Raw genomic sequence first — 27,592 nt, 5'->3', positions numbered from 1 at the left:
AACTGAGCATGTCAAGTGCGTCTTGATGTTTATCTATCGGGAGTGGAGCATTGAAGACACGGAGCGACCTGGATTTTTTTAAATGCTAATAAATTGCTTGTAAAATTCTTGTCTCCTTCAAGATCCATCTCAAGACCCTCCTCTTCAACTGCACCTTCAGTCGCCCTCCTATCCCCACCCTCCCTGCCCTCCATCGCTCCTGATCCCAACCCCTAACTCAGGTCCAAATCCCAAACTCTCTAGAGCTTTGGGACGTCCTCCCGGAGTGAAAGATGCTATACAAATGTAACTTGTTGCTGTTATTCTTGTTAAAGCAGAGATTTGGACATCCAGATTCCATGGATCTATAGATCCTCTGATAACTTTGAGAATTTCCCCATCTCCTCTGTGTCGTCTCTCTTCTCTGTGACCCGTGATTAGATGTGCTCTCTTTCTGTACCGTATTAGACTATGATGAGACATCTCTCTCTCTCTCTCTCTCTCTGTACCGTATACTAAATTCCGTACCCCCTTCACACCAGTCCTCCACTGGCTCCCTATCACCAGACAGATTGATTTCAAGATCCTCACATTAGTCTTCAAATCCCTTTATGCCCTGGCATCTTCCTACCTCTCCGAACTGCTTACTCCCCAACCCACTACTTGCAGCCTCTGCTCGACTGGTTCTGGCCTCCTGCTTGTCCCTCGACCCCACCGCTTTTGGCCATTATGCCCTGAAACCCTGGAATACTCTTCCTCTATCCCTCCATCTCGCCCCCCTCCTTCCCCATCTTCAGATCACGCCTAAAGATCTTTCTTTTCAACCATGCCTTTATTCACCTCCCCCGTCTCCCCAGTTCAGTCTCAAGCACTCTAGGACACCAACCTACGTGAGGGGCAAGTTGTTGTTGTTGTGATGAGATGCCTCTCTTCTGTATCCTGTGAAGAGACGCTTGTTCTCCTTTGATTCCGTGTTGAGATTCTGTAACTCCTCTGTACCCTGGGAGATTAACAGAAGCAAAGTCGTTTTATAATTAAATTGAGGTTACCAACATCACTTTAGCTGTATCCACCATTACTCAAGAGAGTAAACTCTTTCCAGCACACTGAATTTGCTGTTTATGCTCTTAATTACTTGAACAGATTGTTCTTGAATGTTTCCTGGAATTGATGCCAAGATATTTTAATCCATTTGGGACCCAACTGAGGGTTGGTTTTGGCATAACGCTTTGCATATTGAATGCTTAACAATACTAGATCCAAATCCCCAATTCAATGCATGTCGAAGGAGGGTTGTGAAGGGAGTCGATCACCACTGGAGTAATGCTGGCAGTTCTTGGCAACTTGGGTGATTAGGGGCAGGGGGTCTAGGTAATAATAAAATAATAATAATTCTTGCACTTGATATAGCATCTTATCAAGTCGTATAGTGCTACGGGATGCTTGTCGTCCACTTGAAAAGGCACAGATGTGATCTCAGTTTAACGTCTCATCTGAAGCATGACACCGCCAATAATGTAGTGTTTCCCCACACCCCCGCACCCCCAACCCCCACGACTCCCACCGCCAGCACTGTATTGGAGCGTCAGCCTACATGATGTGAGTTGAAAGCCCTGATGCAGGGGGCTGACCCCCTTGACCTTCTGACTCCGAGGCGAGAGAGTTCCTGACTGAGCCTGGCTGGCACCTGGATACCAAAATTATAAGAGTAATTTTCTTCTGCTGGCTCACACTTCATTTGCATTTTAAGAGAAAACATGACCAAGGAACGACACAAGATTTTTCGAGTAACATCTGTGTGCTGAGGAGAACAGGCAGGTGCTGTGGTTTGGTTTCATACGCTGGTGCATTGTACCTCTCCCTGGGGAATAGCGCTTGAATATAGCCCCAGAGCAGGCTAAACAAATGATCTCTCATTGAAGTTGTGAGTCAGTTTAGTTTTAACAGTCTTGACCTGGGCCACAGTGAACAAGAATCTAACCCCTCCCTCCCACCCACCCACCACCCTCCACCACTTATGCCAATTCTAATAGCACTGTTTCACATTTTGCTGGAATAATTCCGATGCTTGGCTAACTCAGGCTTTGGCGTGTGCCCCGCTCTCATCAGTCACTACGCCCGTACGCTGTGGAACTCCACGTCTCTATCCCTTCCCCTCACCCCACTATCTGTCTGTCTTTCAATCCCACCTTAAAACCTACCTAAGTAGGTGTTCCCCGATGCAGTGGAGGCGCTCTCTCTCTCTCGCCTCTGAATCAGAAGGTTGGGGTTCAGTCCCACGTCGGGACTTGGAATCACATAGTCTGAGCTGATGCTCTGATGCAGTGCTGGGGTGTGTTGCATTGTCAGAGGTGCCGTCCTTCAGATGAGATGTTAAACCGAAGTCCTGTCTGCTTGTCCAGGTGGATGTTAAACATCCCGCGGCGTTATTCAAAAAGAGAAGAGAGTTTCTCTCTCCTGGTATCCTGGCTAACAATCCTCCAAATAAAATTGGTCACTCATTCCATGGCTGTTTGTGGGAAATTGCTGTTTTCCCATATTTTGAAATGCGTTTCAAAATATACAGTCAATCCACTGTGCGGGATATCCTGTGAAGCACTTTGAGATGTCTAGATGACGTGATAAAGCACTACATCAAAGACAAGGATTATTATTAAACTATTATCTCTTTATGGTTACATCCCACTTTTCCCTTGCTCAATATCTGACTCTGTTGCTGTGCAGTATAAATGGCGCTATTTAACTTCAGGTTGTTGTTAAAACTCATCTCCTGTTTCCCTGTTCAGGTGGCTAAAGATCTGTGATGGGTCATGAAAAAAAATCCTTGCCTGGAAAGCAATCCACCAATTGAATTAACAATTGTGTTCTTATTTACTGCGAGGTAAACATTTTGGAGTAAAGAAACTTGCCTCAGATTTCACTGCACCCAGGAATCGAACCCAGGTGGGGAGAAACCTTAAAACTATAATAATGCATAAAAATACAAGGTCACTCTAATATGTGCGTGTACACCTGGTGTTGTGGTAACGCAGATGTTGTCAGGGAAAGAAGGGAGATTCTCCGGAAAGTTTGACCATTCATTTCTTGGCTGCTTGTGTGACTTTCCAGATGCAAATAGCTGCCATGATGGTTACCATTTTGATACAACGAGGTGCTATAAAAATACTAGCTCTTTCCAACGTGTGCATGTCTACCAGGTGTTGCGGTAATGCAGATGTTCTCAGGGAAAGAATTTAGGACAACAAAAACTTGCATTTACTGTAAACTCCTGATAACTTGACCCCGGCTTTAACTCATCACTACCATTTGAAATCATCATGCTGTCAATATCCCGGCCACATTTATTTATGCACTTAAACATCTAACTCGCTGGTCTGGATAGCTGAGCCTTTTTCCCTTGGAGTGTCATTATAAGGAGTTTAGTGTAGGATGCAGGGAGTGGGAGTAGGGGTGGTGGGGCAGTGACCATAGGTGTGTTCAAAGAAGTAGATTTCAAGGGGAAATTTAAGGACAGATAGAGAGGAAGAGGGGAGTTCCAGAAGTTCTGAACCTAGAAACTGAGGACTCAGTCACCGATGGTGGCAGGGACAGGACTTGCAGTAAGCACGAGCTAGCAGCATGCAAGGGTTCAGCAGAGGAGTTGGGTAGGAGAAGATTACAGAGGTGGTGCTCGGGTGTGAAGAGATTTATAGTTAAGGGTGAGGACATTGAAGTCGATACAGTGGGAGACGGGGAGACAATTATGCTTGGCAAGGGTGATGGGCGTGCAGGATTTGGTGCGGGTCAGAAAATGGGCATCGGAATTTTGGATTAGTTCTTCAGTAGAAAGAGGTTTAATGACTCTTATTAACATCTGCCTGTTCAGGCGGACGTTAAAGATCCCGCAGCACTATTTGAAAAGGGAAGGGAGTTTCTCTCTCAGGGTCCTGGCTGACAATCCCCCTCCAAAAAATTACTTCATCCACTTCATGGCTGTTTGTGGGATATTGCTGAATGCAATTTGGCTGCCGGGTTCACCCCACAAAATACACAGTCACATCATTTTGTAGTACATGTTGTTGAAATGATTCAAATTAGTCACTTACTTCACGACTGTTTATGGGGCATTGGCCTATAAAACACACGCAGTTTGCACTTTGCAACAAATCCTGTGAAGCAGTTTGAGACGTCCTCTTGATGTGAAGGGAAGTATATCAATTGTTAATCGTATTATTCTTTATTTCACCCACAAAATATACAGTCAATTCACTTTACAGTGTATTCCACGAAACGCTTTGAGACGTCTCAATAATGGGACCAGGCGCCTTATGAAACGCAAGGATATTTTTTCAGCCCAAATCAATGTCCTGCCTCAACCCCCGCCTCTTAGCACTCCCAGCAGGTGGGCTTCAGCTTCAGAATGCCTACCTGGGAAGGATGCTCTGTAGATGAGTGGGTGGACAGACCTGCTCATGGGCAGGTTGCTGTAAATGTCTGTGCTTTAATAGTGGATGTGAATTGCAATGTCTAATGTGTTAATTAACACCGAAAGTGCTAATTGACACAAGCATTGAAATTCATGACCTTAAGATGTTCCACTGATTGACTGACCATCTCGGTGGTTGACTGAGGCTGGCAGTACAGTAAACTTCTGGCTGATAGATACAAGATGCTGCCTCACATGAAGGGCGCTATATAAATGCAAGTTGTTGATGATTTATCTCACTAACTGAACTCCAAGGCTAGGATTCAGTCTCATTGACTGATATGAGCCTAAGGCTGGGTTTACTGACTAGACTGGATCCCAATCATAGAGTCCCGCAGAGACTTGTGGAGTTCCTTAGCTTAGTGGTTAGCGCACTCGCTTTGCAATCAAGAGGACCTGGGTTTAATTCACGGGCGGGATGAAACATTAGGCAAGTTTCCTTACTCCATACACCTCTGTTTACCAAGCAATAAGTAGGAACCCGGTTGTTAGTTGATTGGCAGATTGCTTTCCAGGGGTAATCATCCCTCCAAAAAAATAAATTTGGTTACTCAATCCAGGACTGTTTCTGGTTGCCTCGTTTCGCCCACAAAACACACAGTAATTACACTTTACAATATACCGTGTGAAGCGTTTTGAGACATCTAAACAACGTGATAAGGCGCTGTATCAAGTGTAAGGACTATTATTGTTTAGTATTCTCGACCGCTGCTCTTAAAGGCATCTCTTCCCCATCAAATGCTCAGGGTCTGTTAAAAAAAATTAATTTAGCGATGAGAGAAGAAATACATTTTGAAAAAAACACACAGAGTATTTGTGGGGGAGAAGTGAACAGCCAAAGAGCGCGGAGCCAAAATTCAGAGCCCTCTGAGAAGAACTGACCTTGCTTCCCCACATACCAATGTCATCAGTGTTCAATTAAAGGCATTCTGTGCTCCTGAGACCCAAAGTGGTTGCAGGCATGCTCGGGTGTAAAATGTCGGAATAAAACATCATAGAAGTCTGATTGAGGGCTTGCTAACCTGAACCATAAGCTGATCGACCGACAACTGCGTCCCTGGTGATTTGCTGTCTTGCAGGCAGACACCGAGCAGACGTGCCCCTAGTTTTACTCAATGAATTTGGACCTTCTAATTGCTGGAACTGCGAACTCGCCTAACCTTACGACTGTAGCTGTCATTTTCTGTTAGTGTGACTCGAAACACGCTCGACTGTTTAAACCAGGCAATTACTAATTAACCTTCCACTTTATCAAAATAGTCATAACTAACGGGCGAGTGCTATTGGGGGAATTCTGCTCTTTTATCAGAGCTGCAACCCTCAGCATCACATACAGAACACTGAGCCAGTCATCTTACACATAGGCTATAGCTGTACCTTCATTGTGTCCTTTTATGTGCTGTTCGCTAAGAATAGCTCACCGTTAAAATTGGGTTAGTGCAGGGGTCATACAATTCTGCGTCAGCCAGGATCAGTGGTAGCACTCTTGCCTCTCGAGTCAGAGGGTTGTGGGCTCAAGCCCACACATTGGAATCACATAGTCTCAGCTGACGCTCCAATACAGCGCTGGAGGTTTGTTGCATTGCTGGAAGTGCCGCCTTTTCAGATGAGATGTTAAACCGAGGTCCTGTCTGTGCCTGTTCAGGTGGACGGTAAAGATCCCATGGTGCAATTCGCAAGGAAATGGGAGTTTCTCTCCCCCGATGTCCTGACCAACAAAAAAAAATTGGTCACTTATTCCATGGCTTTTTGTGGGATATTACTGTGTGCAAATTTGTTCCCGCATTTCGCCCACAAACACACAGTCACTACGCTTTACAGTAAATCCTGTGAAGCGCTTTATGTTCTCCCTACGTGAAAAACGCTTATACCAAATGCAAGGATTATTATTAATTAATAACAATAATAATCCTCACCTTTGATGCAGCGGGCAGTTTGAGCTCACGTTCCAGGCTGACACTCCAGAGCAGTGCTAGAGGGAGGGAGGTGGATGGGGGAAAAGATAAGCCAAAGTCCTGTATCCCTGCTCAGGTGGATGTTAAAGATCCCATAGCACTATTCAAAAAAGATAATATTGGTCGTTCAACATGGCTGCTTGGAGAACACTGCTGCGTGCAAATTGGCTGCCCCATTCACGAATTACAGTCACTGCACTTTACAGTAAATCTTGTGAAGCACTTTGATACGTTATAAATAATAATAAACCCTACATTTGATATAGCACCTGATCACGTTGTCAAGACGTCTCAAAGTTCTCCACAGGATATACTGTGAAATGGATTGACTGTGTATTTTGTGGGCGAAATGAGACATGGCAGCCAATTTGCATTCAACAGTGTCCCACAAACAGCTATGGAGTGAGTGACCAATTTTTATTTGGGTGGTTGTTGGTCAGGACACCAGGAGAGAGAAACTCCCTTTTCTTTTCGAATAGTGCCATTCAATGATAAGGTTTTATATCAAATGCAATGATTATTATATATTATTATCATTGCTGATTATTACTGTCAACCATGTTAATTTGCGAGCAAACAAACACAGAAGCCTATTTGCCCACAGCCATGAAGTCAGCAAAAATTAATCTGGGGGCTTGTTGGCTGGGACACCAGAAGAAACTCTTTTCTTTTCGAATAGTGTCACAGGATCTTGATAACAACCCAACCCAACCTGGCTCATTGGCAGGACTTGGAAGGGCAGACCAGTCACTGGGGGCAGAGAATCCTCCCACTCAGCTCTTATTAACCCTGCAAGTTAAAGCCCTAATGGGTTGGGGGGTGGGGGGGGGGGGGGCATCCCAGCTGGACAAGAAGCGGGAAAGCGTGCCTGGCAATTAGGTAAGCAAGATGCGTCCCTCCAGAAAGAGGAAGAGAGAGTTCGCATTCAGTTCCAACAATCTATCACTGGAATTTCATGGTGATGGATTTCTGCACGTGTCAGACACCCGACTGACCAAAGCAAAAGGTGTAATGCCCGGCTGAAGGTAAGGCAGACGGGACCTTGGTTTTACATCCCATCCAAACAACAGCACCTCCGGTAACACAAACCACCCCCCCCCCCCCCAGTACTTTACTGTAGCATCGGCCTGGACTGTAAGCTTAGGCTTGAAACCTCATCCTTCCGATTTGGAAGCTAGATTTTTGCCAACTGTGCCCTAACTATGCCTGGCAAGTGAAAGGTTAATGTTGTATAAGAGGCATGAAAGCGAATTTAAAAACGCTGAAAACATCTAACGTTTCACACACTAAGTTGGCATCGCCATGGTCACCGATGAAGTGCAGAGTTTTTTTTATACAGCTATTTAAAGCTGTAATGTGTACGGGGCTTGACACATAAGAACATAAGAATTAGGAGCAGGAGTAGGCCATTCAGCCCCTCTAGCCTGCCCCGCCATTCAATAAGATCATGGCTAATCTATTCTAACTCCACCTACCCGCCTTATCCCCATATCCCTTAATCCCTTTATCCACAAGAAATCTATCAATCTCAGTCTTGAATATGTTCAAGCACTGAGCATCTACAGCCCTTTGGGGTAGAGAAGTTTTTCCTCAACTCAGTGCGAAAGGGCTTACCCTGAATTTTAAGACTGTGACCCCTGGTTATAGTTTCTCCAACCAGGGGAAAAAGTCTCCCACTATCTATTCTGTCGTGCCCCTTAATAATCTTATAGGTTTCTATAAGATCACCTTTCATTCTTCTATATTCTAGAGAATATAGGCCTAAATTGCTCAACCTATCCTCATAACTCATCCCCCTCGTCCCAGGTACCAACCTAGTGAATCTACGTTGTACTCCCTCCAAGGCGAGTACATCCTTTCTTAAACAAGGAGACCCTAACTGCACACAATACTCTAGGTGCGGTCTCACCAGGTCCCTATACAATTGCAGCAAGACTTCCCTACTCTTATATTCTAACCCTTTTGTAACAAATGCCAACATACCGCAAGCCTTCCTAATTGCTTGCTGTACCTGCAAACTAACTTTTTGTGATTGGTGTACAAGGACACCCAAGTCCCTCTGAACGCTAACACTATCGAGTCTCTCCCCTTCTAAAAAATAATCTGCTCTACTGTTTTTGCCACCTAGGTGGGTGACCTCACACTTCCCTACATTATACTTCATCTGCCACCTATTTGCCCACTCCCCGAGCCTATCTATATCTCATTGCATTTTTTTAATGTCATCCTCGGTGTTTACTCCTCCTCCTAGTTTAGTGTCATCCGCAAATTTGGATATATTAAGTTCGATGTCCTCATCTAGATCGTTGATGTAGATTGTAAATAGTTGAGGCCCAGGCACTGATCCTTGTGGTACTCCACTAGTCACATCCCGCCAATCTGAGAAGGACCTGTTTATCCCTACTCTTTCTTTTTTTCCCATTAGCCATTCTTCAATCCATGCTAATATATTCCCCTTAATTCTGGTAAACTTCTAGTGACTTCTAATGTGAAGACAGAAGCAAAGTATTTATTTAGGGACTCCGCCATGCCCTTATCTCCCATTATAATTCCTCCTGTCTCTGCCTGTAATGGACCCACATTTACTTTTGTGAGCCTATTCCTCTTAATGTATTTATAAAAACTCTTACAATCTGTCTTAATGTTCCTAGCGAGCTTGCCCTCATAATCCATTTTCTCACTCTTAATGAACTTTTCGGTTTTCCTTTGTTGGTCCCTAAAACACTCCCAGTCCTCAGGTTTGCTACTCTTTTTGGCAGTTTTATAGGCCTTTTCTTTTAGTTTTATGCTTTCTCTAACTGCTCTGGTTAGCCACGGATGAACTGCTTTCCCTGTGGTACTCTTATTCCTCAAGGTCACTTGACCTGCACCGCACCTTTATTTAAATGTTGCTCACATTGCCCCTTTAATTCCGCGGGCACCACAAACGAAAACACATGGGAAACACATGTGGAAATAAAAAGACAATTGCAACCCAATTAGTCAGTGTGAAATCCTGAGTTGAGTAAATTAAAGGTGAAGTCCTGATCTGTAGAAATATACACATGCAGTATGTATAAGTACTATTACTCTACGTAAAATTTGTTACTATATTTCAGTTTACAGTTTTGCTCGTTACATCAATTTTTTGGGGGCTAGTCACCCGGGTGTCTGACACATACAGAAACCCATCACCATCTGACTGCCCTTATCCCCTACTCTCGCCGTGAGGCTCATTGGTCCCCAACCACAGGGGCCCCAACCTCTCCTCCCTGATCCACATCCCTACCCTCCCTATCAGTCCCCCCACTTCCCGCCTCGCCCCCCTCCTGCTTTCCACTACCAACTGTCCCCTCCGAATCGGTCTAAAAAACGTCTGTTCCCCCTCCAACAAAACACACACCATCCAAGACCTCATCATCGATGAACACATCGACATCCTCGCCCTCACTCCAGCTGACACCTTCCCCCTGACCACACCACCCGGCTACATCTTCCATCACATCCCTCAACCTAACCGCCTAACCGGCTACACCCTCCTATCTTCCCTCTCCCTTTGCTCTGAATGCCTCCTCACCCTTGGCGATTTCAACCTTCACTTCACCCTCTCCTGCTCTACCTCTGCTGACTTTTCCTCCCTTATCTACTCCCTCAATTTCTCCCTCCACATCCACTCCACAACCCACGTCCACGTTTACCCCTCGCCCTGGTGATCACTCGGGGCCTCACCGTCTCGGACCTCATCATCATCGACAAAGCGATCTTGGACCATCACTTCATCTCCCTTAACTCCTCAATCCCTCTCCCCACTGCCACCCAACCCACCTCCATCTCATACCACCCTGGAAAAAAATCTCACCCCCCTCCCTCTCGGGTACCTTGAAGTCATCTGACTTCCATCCTCCCGCAATGACCTATCTTCCTCGGTCACCCTTCTCTACAGCTCCCTCTCCTCCATTCTCGATTCTCTCACTCCCCTCTCTTCCCGAACCATCTCCTATTCACGCAAATCACCTTGGTACACCAGCCACCTCCACTCTCTTAAAGCCCAGGTGTGTTCCACTAAGTGCACCCGCTTAAATCAAACCTAACTGTCCACCAGCAGATTTGGCTGGACCATGTCAAATCCCACCACTCAACCCTCGCCTCCGCTATATCATTGTTCTACTCCAAGACAATCTCGAAGGCTAAGTCAACCCTAGGCTTCTCTTCTCCATCACGAACCGACTCCTCCGCCCACCTTCTCACATCTCATCGATCCTCACCTCAAATGCCACCTGTGAAGAGATGCTGGACTTCCTCATATCGAGAGAATCCACTCAGCTGCCTCTGCCACTGCAACTGTTACCCCCTCCCCATCTTCTCCTCCCACCTCAGCCCCTACCCACGCCTCCCTCCATACCTTTGAACTTGCCTCCCCCTCCTCCCTCATCACCACCATAACCTGTATGAAACCCACCACCTGCTCCCTCGACCCCATCCCTACCCCCCTTCCTCCCGACATGTAATTTTGTTGTTGTTGTTGTTGTTGTTGTTGTTATTTCAAACCAAACTGAGAATTCCATGCATCCCACCTACACATGAAAATCCCAGAGATAAATTGCTGGAATGTAATTCACACTCTCTCCCTGGAGGGACACATATTGCTTACCTAATTCCGGAAAGTATTAGCCGCAGGTTGGCAAGAGCCAAGGCTTGGGAATTCCCTACCCCCAGTGACAGGTCTGCCCTTCCAAGTCCTGCCGAATTTAGGCTGCGTTGTAGCACACTCGTCAGAAAATTGTGGGTTGAAGCTCCATGTCTGGACTTTGAGCTCACAGTCTGGGCTGATGCACCAGTACAGTGCCAGGGGAGTGCCGATGCTGTCCTTCGGATGACATTAAGCTAGTTAAACGTTAAACCTTTATGGTCGGTTAGCAAAATAAATTTTCTTGATTGAATATTTCTTGATTTATGCCGTAAATAAATCTACCTACACTTTGAAAAAACGTTTGCCCACAAAATATACAGTCAATTCACTTTACAGTATATCCTATGAAGTGCTTTGAGACATCTCAAAAATGTGATAAGGCGCTATATCAAATGCAAAGATTATTATTATGTATGGGGGTGGTGGTGTGGGGTGGGGACCTGCTGTTGACTGCCCTGTGGGCTGGAAGCGGACTGCGTGCCATATTTTGTCCGACAGAAGCCTAGGAAGTGAGTTCCAAGTCCTGATGTGGGGCTTGAACACACAATCTTCCGAGCCAGGCTGACACCTAAAGATCCACACATGCTCTGAGCTATGAGCAGTGATTAGATAAGTTAGGGCTCATCGAAGACATGTCTCAGGGGGTCCTTAAAGAGGGTATAGATTATTAAATAGGATTGAGAAAATAAACTCATAGCAATACTCTCCTTCACCAAGACAGCAGAACAAAAGGGCACGGATTTAGAGTTGTAAAGGGTACAGGTACCAGAGACAGGTCTTCTTTACCCTAATGGTAATTAATGACTAGGAAGTAACTAAAAAGAATGGTTGAGACCATTCATTTAAGAGACAGCTCGATGCTGTAAGAAAACTTTCTTTCTGACTCTGTCCTGAGTGTTCAAAGTGTTTGGTTGACGCTGCGATGGGAGGATGGTTGGATGGGATTCTGGAAAGATGAGATCAAATGGGTTGAAGGGCCTTCTTCACTCCGAACCTTTCTTGTGCTATCTCTGGCACAGTTGTCTACCTGCTGTCACTGTGCTGTTTCACATCATATCTGTGGCTCATGTCCAATGCAACCTTTGATACAATGACATACTTGTGGAATACCACAGCGTAATGGTTAGCGCACTTGCCTTGCAAACGAGAGGACCCGCGTTCGATTTCCCCGGTGGGGCAAAACCTTAGCCAAAAGTTTCCTTATTCCACATGCCTCTGTTTACTGAGCAGCAAGTAGGAACCTGTTTGTTAGTCAATTGTTGGATTGCTTTCTGGGTGTAATAATCCCTTCATAAAATGAATAAATAATAATAATCATTTAGTCACTCAATCCATGACTGTTTGTGGGACACTGCTGTACCCAATTGGCTGCCAAGCTTCATCCAGAAAATACATAGTCAATCCACTTGACATTATATTCTATGAAGGGCTTTGAGACGACTCAACAATGTGATAAGGTGCAAGTTCAAATGCAAGGATTATTATTGTTATCCCTCCTCCTCTCAAAAATAGCTTCATATCAAGTGAAAGCCCAAGCCCTCTCATTGAACACAACATATTGTGGGTAATAAGTGGTGGGTAAGGGCCTTTTAGAAGCATCATGAAAATCATGACCGTAATTGTACCTTAAACTTTATTGACTACTTTCATAAATGAAGGCTCTTGAGAAACCGCAGTAAATCTAAATATCAAAACTTTTATTTTATTTTACAGTCTTCAATGGAAAACATTTAAATAACGGTGAGTCGATATTTACAAACTATGCAAAAGATTAAAATCTCCATGAAGCCCAAGTTCAAAATAAAGGTTAGTCTTTGGATCTTACTATTATTTTCACATATTATCCAGCGACTGGGTGGGCAGATCGGTGGCAAACACAGTTTAGTGTCAAAACTTGTGAGTTAGTGCATTTTCGTATTGCACTACTATGTGAGGTAATGCATTTTAAGAGCTCTGAGATGCTGCCTTGCGTGAAGGGTGCTATATAAATTCAAGTTGGTGGTGGTGGTACAGAGAGGGATAAGATATTCAACTTAAATATTTTCTGGATCGCGGTGTGCAGATTTATGGGTCATTAAAAATAGTGAGCAGGGAGATAAATGTTGTAAAAATGGCAAAAGGAATTCTTGGCTTTGCATCTTGAAGCATCGAGTGACTAGCCTCCGGGGTTGGGGAGATAAATGGCATCTCCTTGAAGCTGAACTGGCTCTAAGGTGAGCAAGTTTGGCAATGGAATATCAGAATCGAGCCAAGCCTCTGTGACAGTCTCCAGTCCAGTTCCTGAGCCAGGCGGGTCCGCAGTCCAGGGCACTTCTGATAACAGGACAGCCTGGCTCATTGGCAGTACTTGAAATCCTCCCACTCAGCTCCTGTTAACCCTGCAAGCCAAAGCCCTAATGGTTAGGGTGGTCCTAGCTGGACAAGCATCAGGAAAGCTTGTCAGACAGCGCTCTCAATGGCAAGGAGATGGGAAGCTTCCCAATGACAATCTATGTAGTTTAGACTCTTAAATAAATGATTAAGTTTTCCCAATGCGCTCTCTGGGAAGCACAAGCCTTGGTTCTTGCATCTAATACTCTCAGGATTAGGCAAACTGGATTTGTCTCTTTGGGGAGAGAGTGCGCGTGCCATTCCAGACACCAGGAAATGTCCATGAGTAGGTGGGACATATGGAACTCTCAGTCTGGTTTTGAAACTCTTAAGCACGATGATGGGTTTCCACATGTGTCAGACACTTGGTTGGCCAACCCCTCATCCTCCATTCGCAAAAGCCAATGTGGAAGATTATGTATATTTTTGGCCACTCCGTTGCAGGAAGAGTATAAAAGGTAAGGAAAGAGTGCACAGAATCACACAGGAAGTTAGTGAAGGGTATATGAGAGAGTGGTCCCTATGCCAAGGGTAGATGAGAGAGTGGTCCTACACCCCCCCCACTCCCCACCCACCCCCCGAATCTCAAAGTAGATGGGACCTAAAATTAATAACACAATAATAATCCTTACATTTGATACATTATCTTTCAGGTCAGGAGGACATCTTAAAGCATTTCACAGGATTTCATTGTGAAATGTATATGTAGGCAAACATGGCAGATCATACACACACAACAATGTCCCCCAATAGCCACAAAGTGAATGACCAATTTTATCTGAGGGATTGTCAGGAACCCAGTAGAGAGAAAGTCCCTTCTCTTTTCAAGTAGTGCTAATATCCACCTGAACAAGCACCTGCTGGACCTCAGTTTAACATCTCATCTGAAGGATGGCACTTCTGACAATGTCACGGCAGGTTCTGCTCTGGACTTATGGTGAGTTCAAGTGCTGACATGGGGCTTGAACCAACAACCTTCTGACACAGCAGTGAGAGTGCTGCTAGCGGAGCCTGGCTGACACCTTGCCCATTTGGTCGATGGTCAGGAAATAAATAGAAGTCTTTAAAATGATGAGGTTTTTTTTTAAAAGAGTTGAGAGGTGAGTCCATGACTGGTGTCAATTTATGATAGTTAGCCCCCACCCCCCCCCAAATCATATCCCCCCAAGTGGTATTGCATGGATTTATTTTAGTCAGCCGGGTGTCTGTTAAGTGTGGAAGCCCATCACTATGCTTAAGTCTCCAACCTGGAGTCCTGTAGCGTATTGGTTTGAGCACTCACCTCGCAAGTGAGAGGACCCGGGTTTAATTCCCGGGTGGGATGAAATCTCACACAAGTTTCCTTTTATAATTTTTATGGTATACACTAGCTGTACCTGTTGCAGCTGCATTTGCAACCAAAGGATCCAATATGGAATGTAGACTGACACACAGATAGACAGACATTTCATCTTTATCTATTACTTAACCGGGAGGACTCCTTTCAGGAGGACTCAGTGGGAGAACTCGGTGCTTTAAAAATGTAATTTTGTTGTTGTTGCCGCAACTTAGCTTCGTCTGTGTTCTTTATTTTGTTCCCACCGCTGGCGACATGCGTGCTCTGTGATGCAGGATGCCACAGCGCCACGGCAGCCGGCGCAGCTACCAGGTGTAACTGCAGTAGATGCATAATGCCACAGAGCCACTTGGACTCGGCGGCCACCAGGTGTAACTGTAGCGAAAAACACAAAACTGAAAGCAGCTCATGAATAATAGGAGATAGCCGAAAACAAATATGCCCATGCCACTCCCAGACACACGACCATTCCAATGAGGTATAAATCATGTCTCTACTTCAATCGGTTATTGTGATCCTACTTGAAGCGCAGACAGACATTGTCGTTTTATTAGTATAAAATAATAGATAAGACGAATCCTTGATCTTTAGGCAAGTTTTGTTACTCCACACATCTCTGTTTACCTAGCAGTAAGTAAGAGCCCAGTTGTTAGTCAATTGGCGGATCACTTAACGGGGACAATGCCGCATTTCGCCCACAAAATATACAGTCAATCTACTTGACAGTATATTCTGTGAATCGCTTTGAGACATTTCAATGATGTGATAAGGTGCTACATTGAATGCAAGGATTATTATTATTTTCTTTAACCACCAGGAGCCTTCTCAAGAACCTTTCCTGCTGTGTTTTGACACACAAAAACAGCAATTGGTGTTTTGATTAAATACACGTACTGAGCCTAATAATTCTACATACACTCTCGCCTCTGAGTCAGAAGGTTGTGGGTTAAAGCCCCCACGCCAGAATTTGGAAATCACAGACAAGGCTGATGGTCCAGTCCAGTGTTGGGGGAGGAGGGAGAGCACCGCATTGATGGAGGCCCCATTCTTGAGATGAGGCGTTAAGGCGAGGGCTGGGTGAAACGTTCAGCAAGTTTTCTTATTCCACACGTCTCTGTTTACCTGTAAGTAAGAACCTGGTTGTTAGTCGATTGGTGGATCGCTTTCTGGGGGTAATAATGCCTCTCGAAAATAAATAAATCAGTATTTGGTCACTCAATCCAAGACTGTTTGTGGGACACTGCTGTGCATGATTGGTTGCCATGTTTCACTCACAAATTCTATAGTCAATTGACTTTACAGTATATTCTGTGAAGCGCTTTGAGACATCTCTAAGACGTAATAAGGCGCTGTATCAAAAGTAAGGATTATTATAAGGGGATAAAAAACGACGTGATTCCAAATAGCAAATTGCTCCATTAGCTGAGCCACTGGTTTCAGTGAAAGGGTAACCAGAGGGAGCTGCGAGATGGATGGGTGACCTGTTAAACAACACCTCATAAAATTGGGCCCCGGGGACAACATGCTCCCTGTGTTATTGTTCCAGTCTCATGCAAACATCTGGGGTTGGTAGCTCGGTTACAAAAAAAAGTTATTCGTCAAGCCCCTGACTTTACAAATCATAGCCCAAAGCCAAGATTTTTTGTTTGCAACGAAAACATAAGGTTATCTTTTGAAATTGCGCATGGGAAAATTCATAATGATAATACTACTTGCATTTGATATAGTGCCTTATCACATTGTTGAGACGTCTCAAAGCGTTTCGCAGCATATATTGTAAAGTGAATTGACCGTATATTTTGTGGCTGAAACTCGGCAGCCAATTGTGCCGGTGTCCCACAAACAGTCTTGGATTGAGTAACCAGCGTTTTTCAATAACCAAAATGTTTTTTTTTCTGAAGGAATTATTACCCCCCAGAAAGCAATCCGTCAATCGGCTAACAACCGGGTTCCTACTTACTGCTAGGTAAACAGAGGCGGTGGGGTAACAACAACAACAAGATTTCATTTATAGAGCACTTTCATGTTGGGAGGATGTCCCAAGGCGCTGGACAGTTGGGTCAGGACCCGAGCAGGGGGGAAATGGTCAGGGTGAGGGGAGGGAAGGGAGGGAGCGAGGAGGGGGTAGAGAGTTGAGAGGGGAGCTGAAGGCACGGTCAAAGAGAAAGGTCTTGAGACCGGCCTTGAAGGAGGAAAGGGAGGAGGTGGCGAAGGCACTGGGGGATGGAGTTCCAGAGCCTAGGGACTGAGAGGCTGAAGGCCCGGCCACCGATGGTAGGGCGGTTAGTGCGGGGGATGCGGAGCAGACCGGAGCCAGAGGAACGGAGGGTACGGGCAGGTAAGTAAGGAAACTTGCCGTAGGTTTTGCCCTACCCGGGAATTGAACCCGGGTCCACTTGCTTGCGGAGTACGCTAGAGGACTCAACCAATTAACACAGAACCTGCTTTACATCCTACCACTTTCAGATCAAAGTTTGAGTACACTCCGATGCCTCTTAAAATTGGGACAAGTCAATTTGGGTTTCCGTGATGTCCTCTCGTGTTGCAGAGCAATCTTGGTAATGTGTCTCCATTATCCAAAGCACATTTTAACTGCCACTGTCTTCCAGATATCAGGCTTGAATTCAGTATTGTGTGTTGTGATATACTATACTTTGCTAACATCATGGCTTGCAAATGGCTGCCAGCCAAGCTCGGAAGGTAGCACTTTCGCCTTTGAATCAGAAGGTTGTGGGTTCAAGCCCCACGTAGGGATTTTGAACCCAAATAGTCCAGCCTGACACTCCAGTGAAGTGCTGGGAACAGCGCTGCATTGTCAGAGGTGAGACGTTAAACCAAAGCCTCGTCAATCTGTCTGTCTGTTCAGGTGGAGGTTAAAGATCCCGCGACACTCTTGAACAAGAGAAGAAAGATTCTCCCGCTGCCCTGGGCAACAGTCCCCCTGGATAAAATTGCTCATTCACTTCATGGCTGTGTGTGGGACGTTGAGATGTTCCACGTTTGTCTACAAATGCACAGTCACCGCACTTTACAGTAAAACCTTTCAAGCGTCGTTCAACATGAAAAGTGCTGTGCGAAATTGAAAGGTTATTATTATTATTGTTATTATTATTATAATATACACAAGCTAACCTTAAACATGGACAAATCCCAATCTTACGGTCTCACACAGCATCCAAAGCTTCACAATGAGGTGCTGCGGTTGTTCAAAGTAAAAAAAGTGACGGAAATACCTTGCACAGTCTCTTTCTCGCTCCTGCTCTCTCTTTGCACACAGTCCTCACACGTAGTCCTGCAAACGGTAGCCACTGTGTGAGGCTGACGTCCTTGAAGGCGGGTGGTTGCCTTTGTAGGCAGTTGGAGTTCGGCACTGAGGGGCGGCCTGGAAGCGTGGGAGGTGTGGAGGTTGGAGGTGCGGAGGTTGGAGGTGCGGAGGTCGGAGGGGTCTGGGCCGCCGAGGGCAAGACAAGCAGAGCAGAAATCCCCCGACGAGAGTCAGGGCCGTTGACACAAAGCCGATGTACAAAGCCTCTCCCATTTCGTATTTGCTCCCGGACAGAAAGATGGGGTTGTAGAACTCTCTTACGAGGTCGCTGGTTGACCAGGACACCGGGATCAGGCACGAGATGCCTCCGAGGATGAAGCAGATGCCTCCCAGCACAGCCATGTGCCCCTTAGCCGAGGAGTCCCCCAAACACACCGTACACTTCATGCCCACCACGGAGACCCCCGCGCCCAGGGCAGAGAGCAGGCAGGAGATGACCATCATTGCCCGCATCGCTCGGAGGGTGTCGGACAGTGCCAGCTGGGAGCGGTGCACCTGGCACTGGTAGATGCCAGTGGACTGCCAGATGCATTGCATCCACAGCCCTTCCATCACCTCTATGGCCGTGATGATGTTTGCGCCCACGTGTGCCTTCCTGCGCCAGTGCGGGATGATGGTGGTGATCACCGTGCCAAACCAGCCCAGGAGGCCCAGGAAGAAGCCGATTAGCTGCAGACCCATGTTGGCCATTTTCCCCGTCCGTTGCTGTGCTCCCGGGTTAAAGTCGGAGGTGGCTACAGACCCCAGGACCTCAGTGCTACCGCACGGAAACCTCTCCGTCTGATGCGTGTGAAACCAACACCGGCCTGGAATCACAAAGGTTAAACATTTACCTCAAGGCAACCTGCCAGAGGTGCCGCAAGTGCATAATTGCTTAATAATGAGCATTAATCATTCTCTCCCTGCTTGAAGCTTACGTCAATGATAACTTCATCACTCGGAGGGCGGGGGAGGAGGAAAAATCCTATTAAGAACATAAGAACATAAGAATTAGGAGCAGGAGTAGGCCATTCGGCCCTTCGTGCCTGCTCCGCCATTCAATAAGATCATGGCTGATCTTCTCACCTAACTCTGATTACCTACCCTATCCCCATATCCCCTAATCCCTCTATTTTTCAAGAATCTATCAGTCTCAGCCTTGAAAATGTTCAAGGACTGAGCATCTACAGCCTTCTGGGGTAGTGAATTCCATAAGTTCACTACCCTCTGAGTGAAGAAATGTTTCCTCAACTCTGTTCTAAGAGGCTGACCCTTAATTTTAAGACAGTGACCCCTGGTTATAGATTCTCCTACCAGGGGAAACTTATTGAAGTTATTGTACTTGACGTTATTATACAGGTTGGGACTTGAAACTCGTACAGTCCAGGCTGACGCTCCAGTGCAGCACTGGGGAGGGTGGGGGGGGGGGGTGCGTTTTATTGTCGGAGGTACCTTCATCCTTTGGATGAGAAGTTAAACCAAGGTCCCGTTTGCCTGTTCAGGTGGATGTTAAAGATCCCATGGCATTTTCGAAGAAAGAGGGGAGTTTCTCTTTCCCAGTGTCCTGGCCAACAATCCCCCAAATTAAAATGTATTCACCTCATGGCCTTTTGTGGGACCCTGCTGTGTGTAAATCGATTGCCTCCTTTAGCCTACAAAATACACAGTTGCCAGAAATGAACACTAGACTTGAAGGCTACGATGAAAGCCTGGGCCTAATAATCCGAACCGAATTAAGCGAACAAGACACATCCCTCCAGCCAGTCCAGCACTAGGAATTGACAGATTAGGTAGTGGACTCTTGATTGAGGGAACCAATATGGTATGGGGTGGGGTGGTGGGGAGATGCAGTCAGAACTGAGGTCAGGAAACATTTCCTCATGCAGAGAGTGGTGAGGATGTGAAATGCTCTGCCCCGGAAAGCTCTAGGGGCAGAATCAATTGGGATGTTTAAGAGATCTGAGTAGTACAGGTATCAAGGAGTCTGGCGAAAGAGCAAGGCATTGGGATTAAAACATCTTCCAAGATCTAATAGTCTTTTTGGGTCGGCCGGGTGTCTGACGTATGGAAACCCATCACCGTGCTTAAGAGCGTCTAAACCAAACTGAGAGTCCCATACATGCCACCTACACGTGGAAATCCCGGTCTATTGGAATGGAATCTGTCCTCTCTGCCCGAGGGACGTAGGCTGCTCACCTAATACCGGCAAGTATGAAGCACAGGTTGGCAAGAGTCAAGGCTGGGTAGGACCCCAGAGTGTGCGTTGGGGTAACTGCTGGAGTCTAACCAGCTAAAACCGCATAGCTTTCCATTGAGTGCACTGTCTGGCAAGCTTTCCCACTGCTTGTCCAGCTAGGACCACCCTACCTATTAGGGCTTTGGCTTGCAGGGTTAACAGGAGCTGTGTGGGAGGATTCTCTGCCCACGATGACTGGTCTACCCTTCAAGGTCCTGCAGTACCCTGGAATACAGAGGACCCACCTGGCTCAGGAACCGGACTAGAGACCATCACAGAGGTTGGACACTATTCCAACTATCTGTGGCCAAGCATGTCACCTGGAGCTCCGAGGAGACCCCGCTAACCTCCCTTAACCTCCCTCCCTCCCTCTCTCCCTCCCTCCCAGGAAAATAGTGACTAGTTGGTAATTTGGTGTACAACAAACCCTCACTATGGAAGGTACCAGGAACTTTCTGTGAGCCTCCTGGTGGGCAACATAGCTCGGCATGAAATGTCTGAGATGTTTCGCCACCATTTTCCTGCTCGCAGCTCAGGCACGCATCTCATAAGATCTAATAAGGTTATGGAATAGGCTCGATGTCCTGTGCTCTTAGGTTCCTAAATCTACATTTCACGTGCGCTTCTGGCAAATAATTCGCTTGCTTTTTGTGACTTGCCGCCTAGTTGCTGTGTAAGTGAGGGCTGCAAGCACAATATTAAAGGAGCCTTTCGTTGTTCAGAGGCTGTTTATAAAAGCCACTTCTCATATCACGTGAACAAACTGGTTAGTGTTTCTGCAGACCCGGGTTAGATTACCAGTTACCAGTTACCCCTCCCCCAGCCTTCCACCAGTTACTTGTTCTGAGAGTTTTGAAGAACAAAAACAACAAATTACATTCGTACAGCGCCTTTCACTTCGGAAGGATGTCCCACAGCGCTGGACAGTCAGGGATTTGGACTCGAGCTGGGGCTTGGGATCAGGAGGGTTGGAGGGCAGGGAGGGTAGGGGGTAGGAGGGTGACCGAAGGCTCAGTTGCAGAGGAGGATCTTGAGACGGCCTTCGAGGAAGCAAGGGAGGGGGCGAGGCGGAGGAGCTGTGGGATGGAGTTCCAAAGGGTGGGGGACATGGAGCAAGCTGGAGCCTGCTGAGTGGAGGGAGCGGTATGGAGTTAGTAGGTCACAGAGGCAGGGAGGAGCAAGGCCGTGGAGGGCTTTGAGAACGAGGACGAGGATTTTGAACTCTTATCCTCTGGGGGATGAAGAGCCAGTGGAGCCGGGCGAAGATGGTAGTGATAGGGTACTAGCCTGGAGTGTAGCGTGGAGGTGCTGGCAATCATTTAGAAATCTTAGCAAAGTCACACTTTAAGTGCAGATCGCAGGAAAGAGCGGGAGTGTGTAAAAGACGTACCTTGTGGCAGGACATTGCCCAGAGAGATTGAACTTTGCGAATGATTTTGTCGTTTAGTAGCTGCTTAATGTATTTGATCGCTGGCATGGGTTATATTTAGCTGTGCCTGCGATGGCTATTTATAACCGTCTCAGCAATTCCAAGTAGCACTTAGAGGCTAATGGCCTCGCTTCAGTCTTGTGTGCTTCAGGGCTCTGTTCGGGTTGGGTCTCTCGTTGCCTTGCCATCAGTTCTCCAGGGCGAATAGTTAACTTCAGAGCTTGTCTTTTTCCACAGTTGAATCATTCTCGCTCTTAAGTTATACACATTCCAAACCCAGTCCGGCACATCACTTTTGCCAGTCTCCGTTTCTTCCAACTTGCCGGTAGCTAACACTGCCCTGAGTGCAGCAAAGCACTTTAACACATCTCGGAATGGATTTTGGTACCATTGTATCAGCGTCTTTCTGCCCCCGCCCTTTGGAACTCCATCCCACAGTCCCTTCGCCTCGCGTCCGCTCCCTTGCCTCCTTCGAGGCCCGTCTCAAGACCCAATCAACTTCTACAATCAGAGCCAAGAAGGTTAGAGCTGAGGTCAGGAGATATTTCCAGCCACAGAGGGTTGTGAGGATGTGGAATGCACTGCCCCAGAAAGCTCTAGTAGCAGAATCAATTGGGATGTTTAAGAGAGAGACTGACAGACAAAGACCTGAGGACGAGAGGCATTGAGGAGTCTGGCGAAAGAGCAAGGCATCTTTAAAGGGCTATGGGGACGGAGGTGAAATATAAACTATCCCCATTAGAACGAAGTGGTGTCGTGGGGTTCATAACCTCAGACCCACATGTTGTAACATTCAAAAAAATGGCTGCAGTTAACATTTCTTGGTCGCCGGGTCACTTTTAGCGTCAATTCCTGCGCATGCCTTCTACACGGAAGAAGTCGGCCACTCAACGGCGAAAGGCAGATGTGTAGCGTACTGCAACAATCCCCCAAATAAAATCGGTCATTCGCTTCACTTCTGCTTGTGGACAATACATAGTCACTACGTTTTACACTAAATCCCGTGAAGCTCTTGGGACTTCCTCCTGACATGAAAGGTAGTACGTACCAAATGCAAAGATTATTCTTATTATTACATTGAAGACATCTGACAGATAGTGATAATAATCCATGCTTTTGATATGGCATATCATTGCGTCGTTAAATTGTTGCAAACCACTTCACGGGATTTCACTTTAGAATATAGTGACTGTGAAATTGTAGGCAGCCAATACTGCACCCTAGTCTTCACTCTCCTAAATCACTTCGGTACCAGCATGATATGGAAGTAGCTAGATTGACAGATAAAGGCAATTAAAGAATACAACATTATATTTGTCACAAATTTACATTTGTGATATATAGGAAATATAGACTATATATTTAAAGGAAATATAGGAAATTTACATCACAAAATTTACATTTGTGATGTAAATTTCCTATATTTCCTTAAAAAAACACTATTATAACAACCAGCAGTATGCATTCTCAACTTTGATCTGACTAGAATAGCATTCGGAATTAATGTTTCAATTTAATTAAACCACAAATCCTCATATTTCATGTTCTCCCTGATTTTAATCAATATCATGTTCCAATAAAACTACAGAAAAAAATGTGGTCACTCAATCCACAACTGTTTGGCTGCCACGTTTCGCCCACAAAATACACAGTCAATTCACTTTACAGTATATTCTGTGAAGTGCTTTGAGACGTCTCGAAGACATGATAAGAGCTACATCAAATGCAAAGATTATTATACTATTATTTAAAGCCCCTTTCACGTCGGGAGCGTATCCCAAGGCATTTTAACAATACTGGCTCCTGAGCTGGGGCTGGGGAGTGGGAAAGATGACGGCCAGAGCGGGTATAGAGGTGCTTAGATGGACCTTGAACAAGGTGAGGGAGGGAGGGAGTCGGAGGGATGTAGTTCCAGAGAGCGAAAGCAGAATGGCGGAAAAACCTTGATGGGGTGGATAGGACGGGGAACATGAAGCAGACCAGTGCTCACTGAGCGAAGGGAGTAACCATGTCGGTAGGGCAAATAGGTATACAATAAACCCCTAACAATTGATCCCTCCAAGGGAAAAAAGGGCTTGAAGACGAGATATCAGGAGCGAGCGGCAAATTAGCTATATGCATGAATATATACATAAATGCAGATATTGACAGCATGATAGTGGTGACAAGTTAAGACAGAATTGAGTCATCAGGAGTTTACAGTATATATTTTCCACTCCATTTCACCTTCAGCCACTACGCCCCGAAACTTTGGGACTCTCTCCTGCAATCCATTCCGCCTTGCCCCTCCCTCCCCAACTTCAAATCGCGCCTAAAGACCTTCCTTTTTGATCGTGCTTATGATCACCTCCCACCTCCTTCTCCCCCTGGCTCGGCGTCAGACTCCCCCATTGCTGAGCACTCTGTGAAGCGACCCCACGTGAAGGGCGCTATATGAATACAAGTTGTTGAATGTATATTTTTTTCTAATTCTCTCCCCATTGGCCTGTACCTTTCTGCCCCCTGGGCTGCCCTCCTATTGCTGGGGTGCGGTTCCACTGACGCTGTCTGCCCTCGGTACTCCCCTCCCCGCACGCCCCCCCTCTCCCTGCGCCAATTGGCCCAGAATAAACAAATAACTTATCATAGATGTGGATATCCTGCTAGAAAGAAGTTAATCAATGTTAATCCCTGTTGGCTCTGGAACTCTATCCCCCAGTCGCCTTGCCTCCTCCCTTTCCTCCTTCAAGGCCGGTCTCAAGACCTTTCTCTTTGACTGTGCCTTCAGCTCCACTCTCGACTCTCTACCCCCTCCTCGCTCCCTCCCTTCTCTCCCCTCACCCTGACCATTTCCCCCTTGCTCGGGTCCTGACCCAACTGTACAGCGCCTTGGGACGTCCTCCTGACGTGAAAGGTGCTCTATAAATGGAATCTTGTTGTTGTTGTTGTTGAAGGAACAGTCTATTCTATACACTATTTACTGCTCTGGTGGGGCTTAGAATGTTTTCTCAGCTATTGAGGTTTGCCAATTTTATCCAAATATCTTCTGATTCTATAATCGCATTTTATACAATGTATCCTGCTTGCATCTACACGGCAGCTTTTTTTTCTATATATAAAAATAATAATTTTGTCACTCAATCCATGACTGTTTGTGGGACACTGCTGTACGCAATTGGCTGCCAAATTCGCCCATGAAGTACACAGTAAATTCATTTTAAAGTATATTCTGCGAAGCACTTTGAGACCTCTCAATGACGTGATAAGGCGCTGTGTCAAATGCAAGAATGATGATGATAATAATGATGATGATGATGAATGTGCTTTCCAGTATTGGTATTCATCTGCTAGTCAAAGCCATAACGGGTAGGGGTGGTCCTAGCTGGACAAGCAGCGGGAAAGCTTGCCAGACAGTGCTCTCACTGGCAAGCTATGCTTTTTAGCGGGTTAGAATCCAGCAGTTACCCCAACTCACACTCTGGAGTCCACAAGCCTTGGCTCGTGTCAACCTGCGCCTAAAACTTTCTGGAATTAGGTGAGCAGGATGTGTCCCTCCAGGAAGAGAGTGCGCATTCCATCCCAACCATCTATCTCTGGGATTTCCAGGTGTAGGTGGGCTGCATGGAATTCTCAGTTTGGTTTGGATGCTCTTAAGCACGGTGATGGGTTTCCGCGTGTGTCAGACACCCGGCTGGGCAAAAAATAATCAGAGTGCTGGCAGTAAACGGGGTTGATCAGAACTTGGGTGATCAGAAATTTCCTGAATGCCCCCGTGATTGGCTCTCCTGATGCTTATGCACCCACGCAGGCTTGCCTCATGTCCTCCGCCCTGCCCACTCCACCATCGGCGGTCGGGCCTTCAGCCTTTTTTGCTCCCGTCCTCTGGAACTCCATCCCGGAACCCCTCTGCCTCACCCTCCCCACTCCTCCTCTCTCGCCTCCTTCAAGACCCATCTCAAGACTTTTCTCTTCGATCGTGCTTTCGGCCACCCTCCCACTCCCCCTCCCTTCCCTTCTACTGCTCTTGATTCCAAACCCCAGCTCGGCCGCAAACCCTTAACGGTCCAGCACCCTGGGACGTCCTCCTGACGTGAAAGGCGCTGCGTCAATGCGATTTTGTTTGCGGTTGTTTTTCTTCCCTTGAAAGGACGCGTGAGGTTCCAGGACCCCATTGGCCCCCACCAAGTGACTGAGTGAATGCAAACTGTGGAAACAAAAGCACTTTCTAACGAAAATATTTTGAAGCCTGTTCAGTTTAAACCGTGGTAACTTCATCTGATTTTTTTCACTGTAAATTTCCAATTGAATTGAGTGCACGTTTCTCCAAAATAAACACAACCAAGTCTACTAGTGCGCAGCTCAGGTTACCCTTAGTCATGCTCGTTAGACTTCTACAATACATCTGTGCACAGACAGATGCTTTTGCCCCAGGTCAGCAAGTTTTTTAAGCTCAGGCTGGGTCTGATATTACATAATTAGCTCTCCGCTTTTGGAGTGAGACATATACCAGATACCCAAGCCTTCATTACTCATTCCAAGCAACCGCTCCATGGTCAGCTCGGCTCAGACAGTAGCGCTCTCGCCCCTGAGTAGGAAGGTTGTGGGTTCAAACCCCCCACCTCAGGGCTCGGAATCACATAGTCTAAGACGACACTCCAGTGCAGCGCTGGGGGTGTGTTTTGCTTTCGGAGGTGCCTTCCTTCAGATAGACATTAAACCGAGGTCCCGTCTGCCTGTCAGATGCTATGGCACTATTCAAGAAGAGAAGGGAGTTTCTCTCAACAGGTGTCCTGGCCAAAACTTTGAGATATCTCGATGACACGATAAGGTGCTATATCAAATGCAAGGATTATTATTATTATTATGATTATTCTTATTATTATTCCCATCCTTCCATCATAGCATCCAGCTGTTTCTTACAAAAAAACTTGGCTACTTCATACGTGACTATTTGTGGGACACTGCTGTGCGCAATTGGCAGTCGCATTTCACCCACAAAATACACAGTCAATCCATTTACAATATATTCTGTGAAAGACTTTGAGACGCCTCAATGGAGCGATAAGGCGCTATATCAAATGCAAGGATTACAACAACAACAACAACTTGCATTTATATAGCGCCCTTCACCCGGGGTAACGTCCCGGCGAGCTTGACAGTGGCGGAGTCTGACAACGAGCCAACGGTGAGGGAAGTGGGAGATGACCCACATTATTATTAATAATAATAATCCTTGCATTTGACATAGCACCTTATCGTGTCATCGAGATATCTTAAAGCCCTTCAAAGGATATACTGTAAAGTCCAGTGACTGTAATTTGTGCGTTGAGGCGCAGCAGCCATTTTGCGCACAGCAAACAGCCAAGGAGTGAGTGACCAATTTTATTTGGGGGAGTTTTGGCCAGGACACTTGTTGAAAGAAACTCCCTTCTCTTCTTGAATAGTGCCATAGCATCTGACAGGCAGACGGGACCTCGGTTTAATGTCTATCTGAAGGAAGGCACGATCAAAAAGGAAGGGCTTGTGGCGAGTTTCGAAGATGGAGAGGGAGGGGGCAAGGCTGAGGGATTGAGACCGAGAGTTTTGGGGGCATAGTGACTGAAGGCACGTCAACCGATGGGGTAGCGGAGGGGACTAGTGACAAACAGGAAACTGGGGCAGTCCGATTGGAGGCAGCAGATGATGGAGTGGGGAGTAAGCAGGTCGGATAGGTAGAGAGGTGCAAGGGCATGAAGGGATTTGAAAGAGAGCTTGAAATGTCTTGTCCCGAACTATATATTGTATCACGAGATATTATTTTCTAGCAGAGATCTATCTAATTTGTTCTTGAAACAAACAAAATGTTTTGCTTCCACTGTCTTCCTAGGGAG

General features: G+C 46.3%; 1 protein-coding gene across 1 annotated transcript; it reads right to left on the bottom strand.

Moving 5' to 3' along the window:
* Window positions 1–764: 764 nt before the first annotated feature.
* On the bottom strand, window positions 765–22,200 carry LOC103188737 (claudin-14). Its single transcript, XM_007908819.2, has 3 exons — window positions 21,705–22,200; window positions 18,008–18,905; window positions 765–979 (listed from the first exon to the last, which is right to left on the bottom strand). Exon 2 carries the CDS (start codon window positions 18,787–18,789, stop codon window positions 18,055–18,057), a length of 735 nt encoding a protein of 244 aa, XP_007907010.1. The 5' UTR covers window positions 18,790–18,905; window positions 21,705–22,200; the 3' UTR covers window positions 765–979; window positions 18,008–18,054.
* Between the last annotated feature and the right edge of the window lie 5,392 nt (window positions 22,201–27,592).

Source organism: Callorhinchus milii, unplaced genomic scaffold, assembly GCF_018977255.1.
Source record: "Callorhinchus milii isolate IMCB2004 unplaced genomic scaffold, IMCB_Cmil_1.0 Scaffold4, whole genome shotgun sequence".
Taxonomy (NCBI): domain Eukaryota; kingdom Metazoa; phylum Chordata; class Chondrichthyes; order Chimaeriformes; family Callorhinchidae; genus Callorhinchus; species Callorhinchus milii.
Note: the sequence above shows the minus strand (reverse complement) of the source record. Positions and strands in the feature narration are given on the sequence as shown.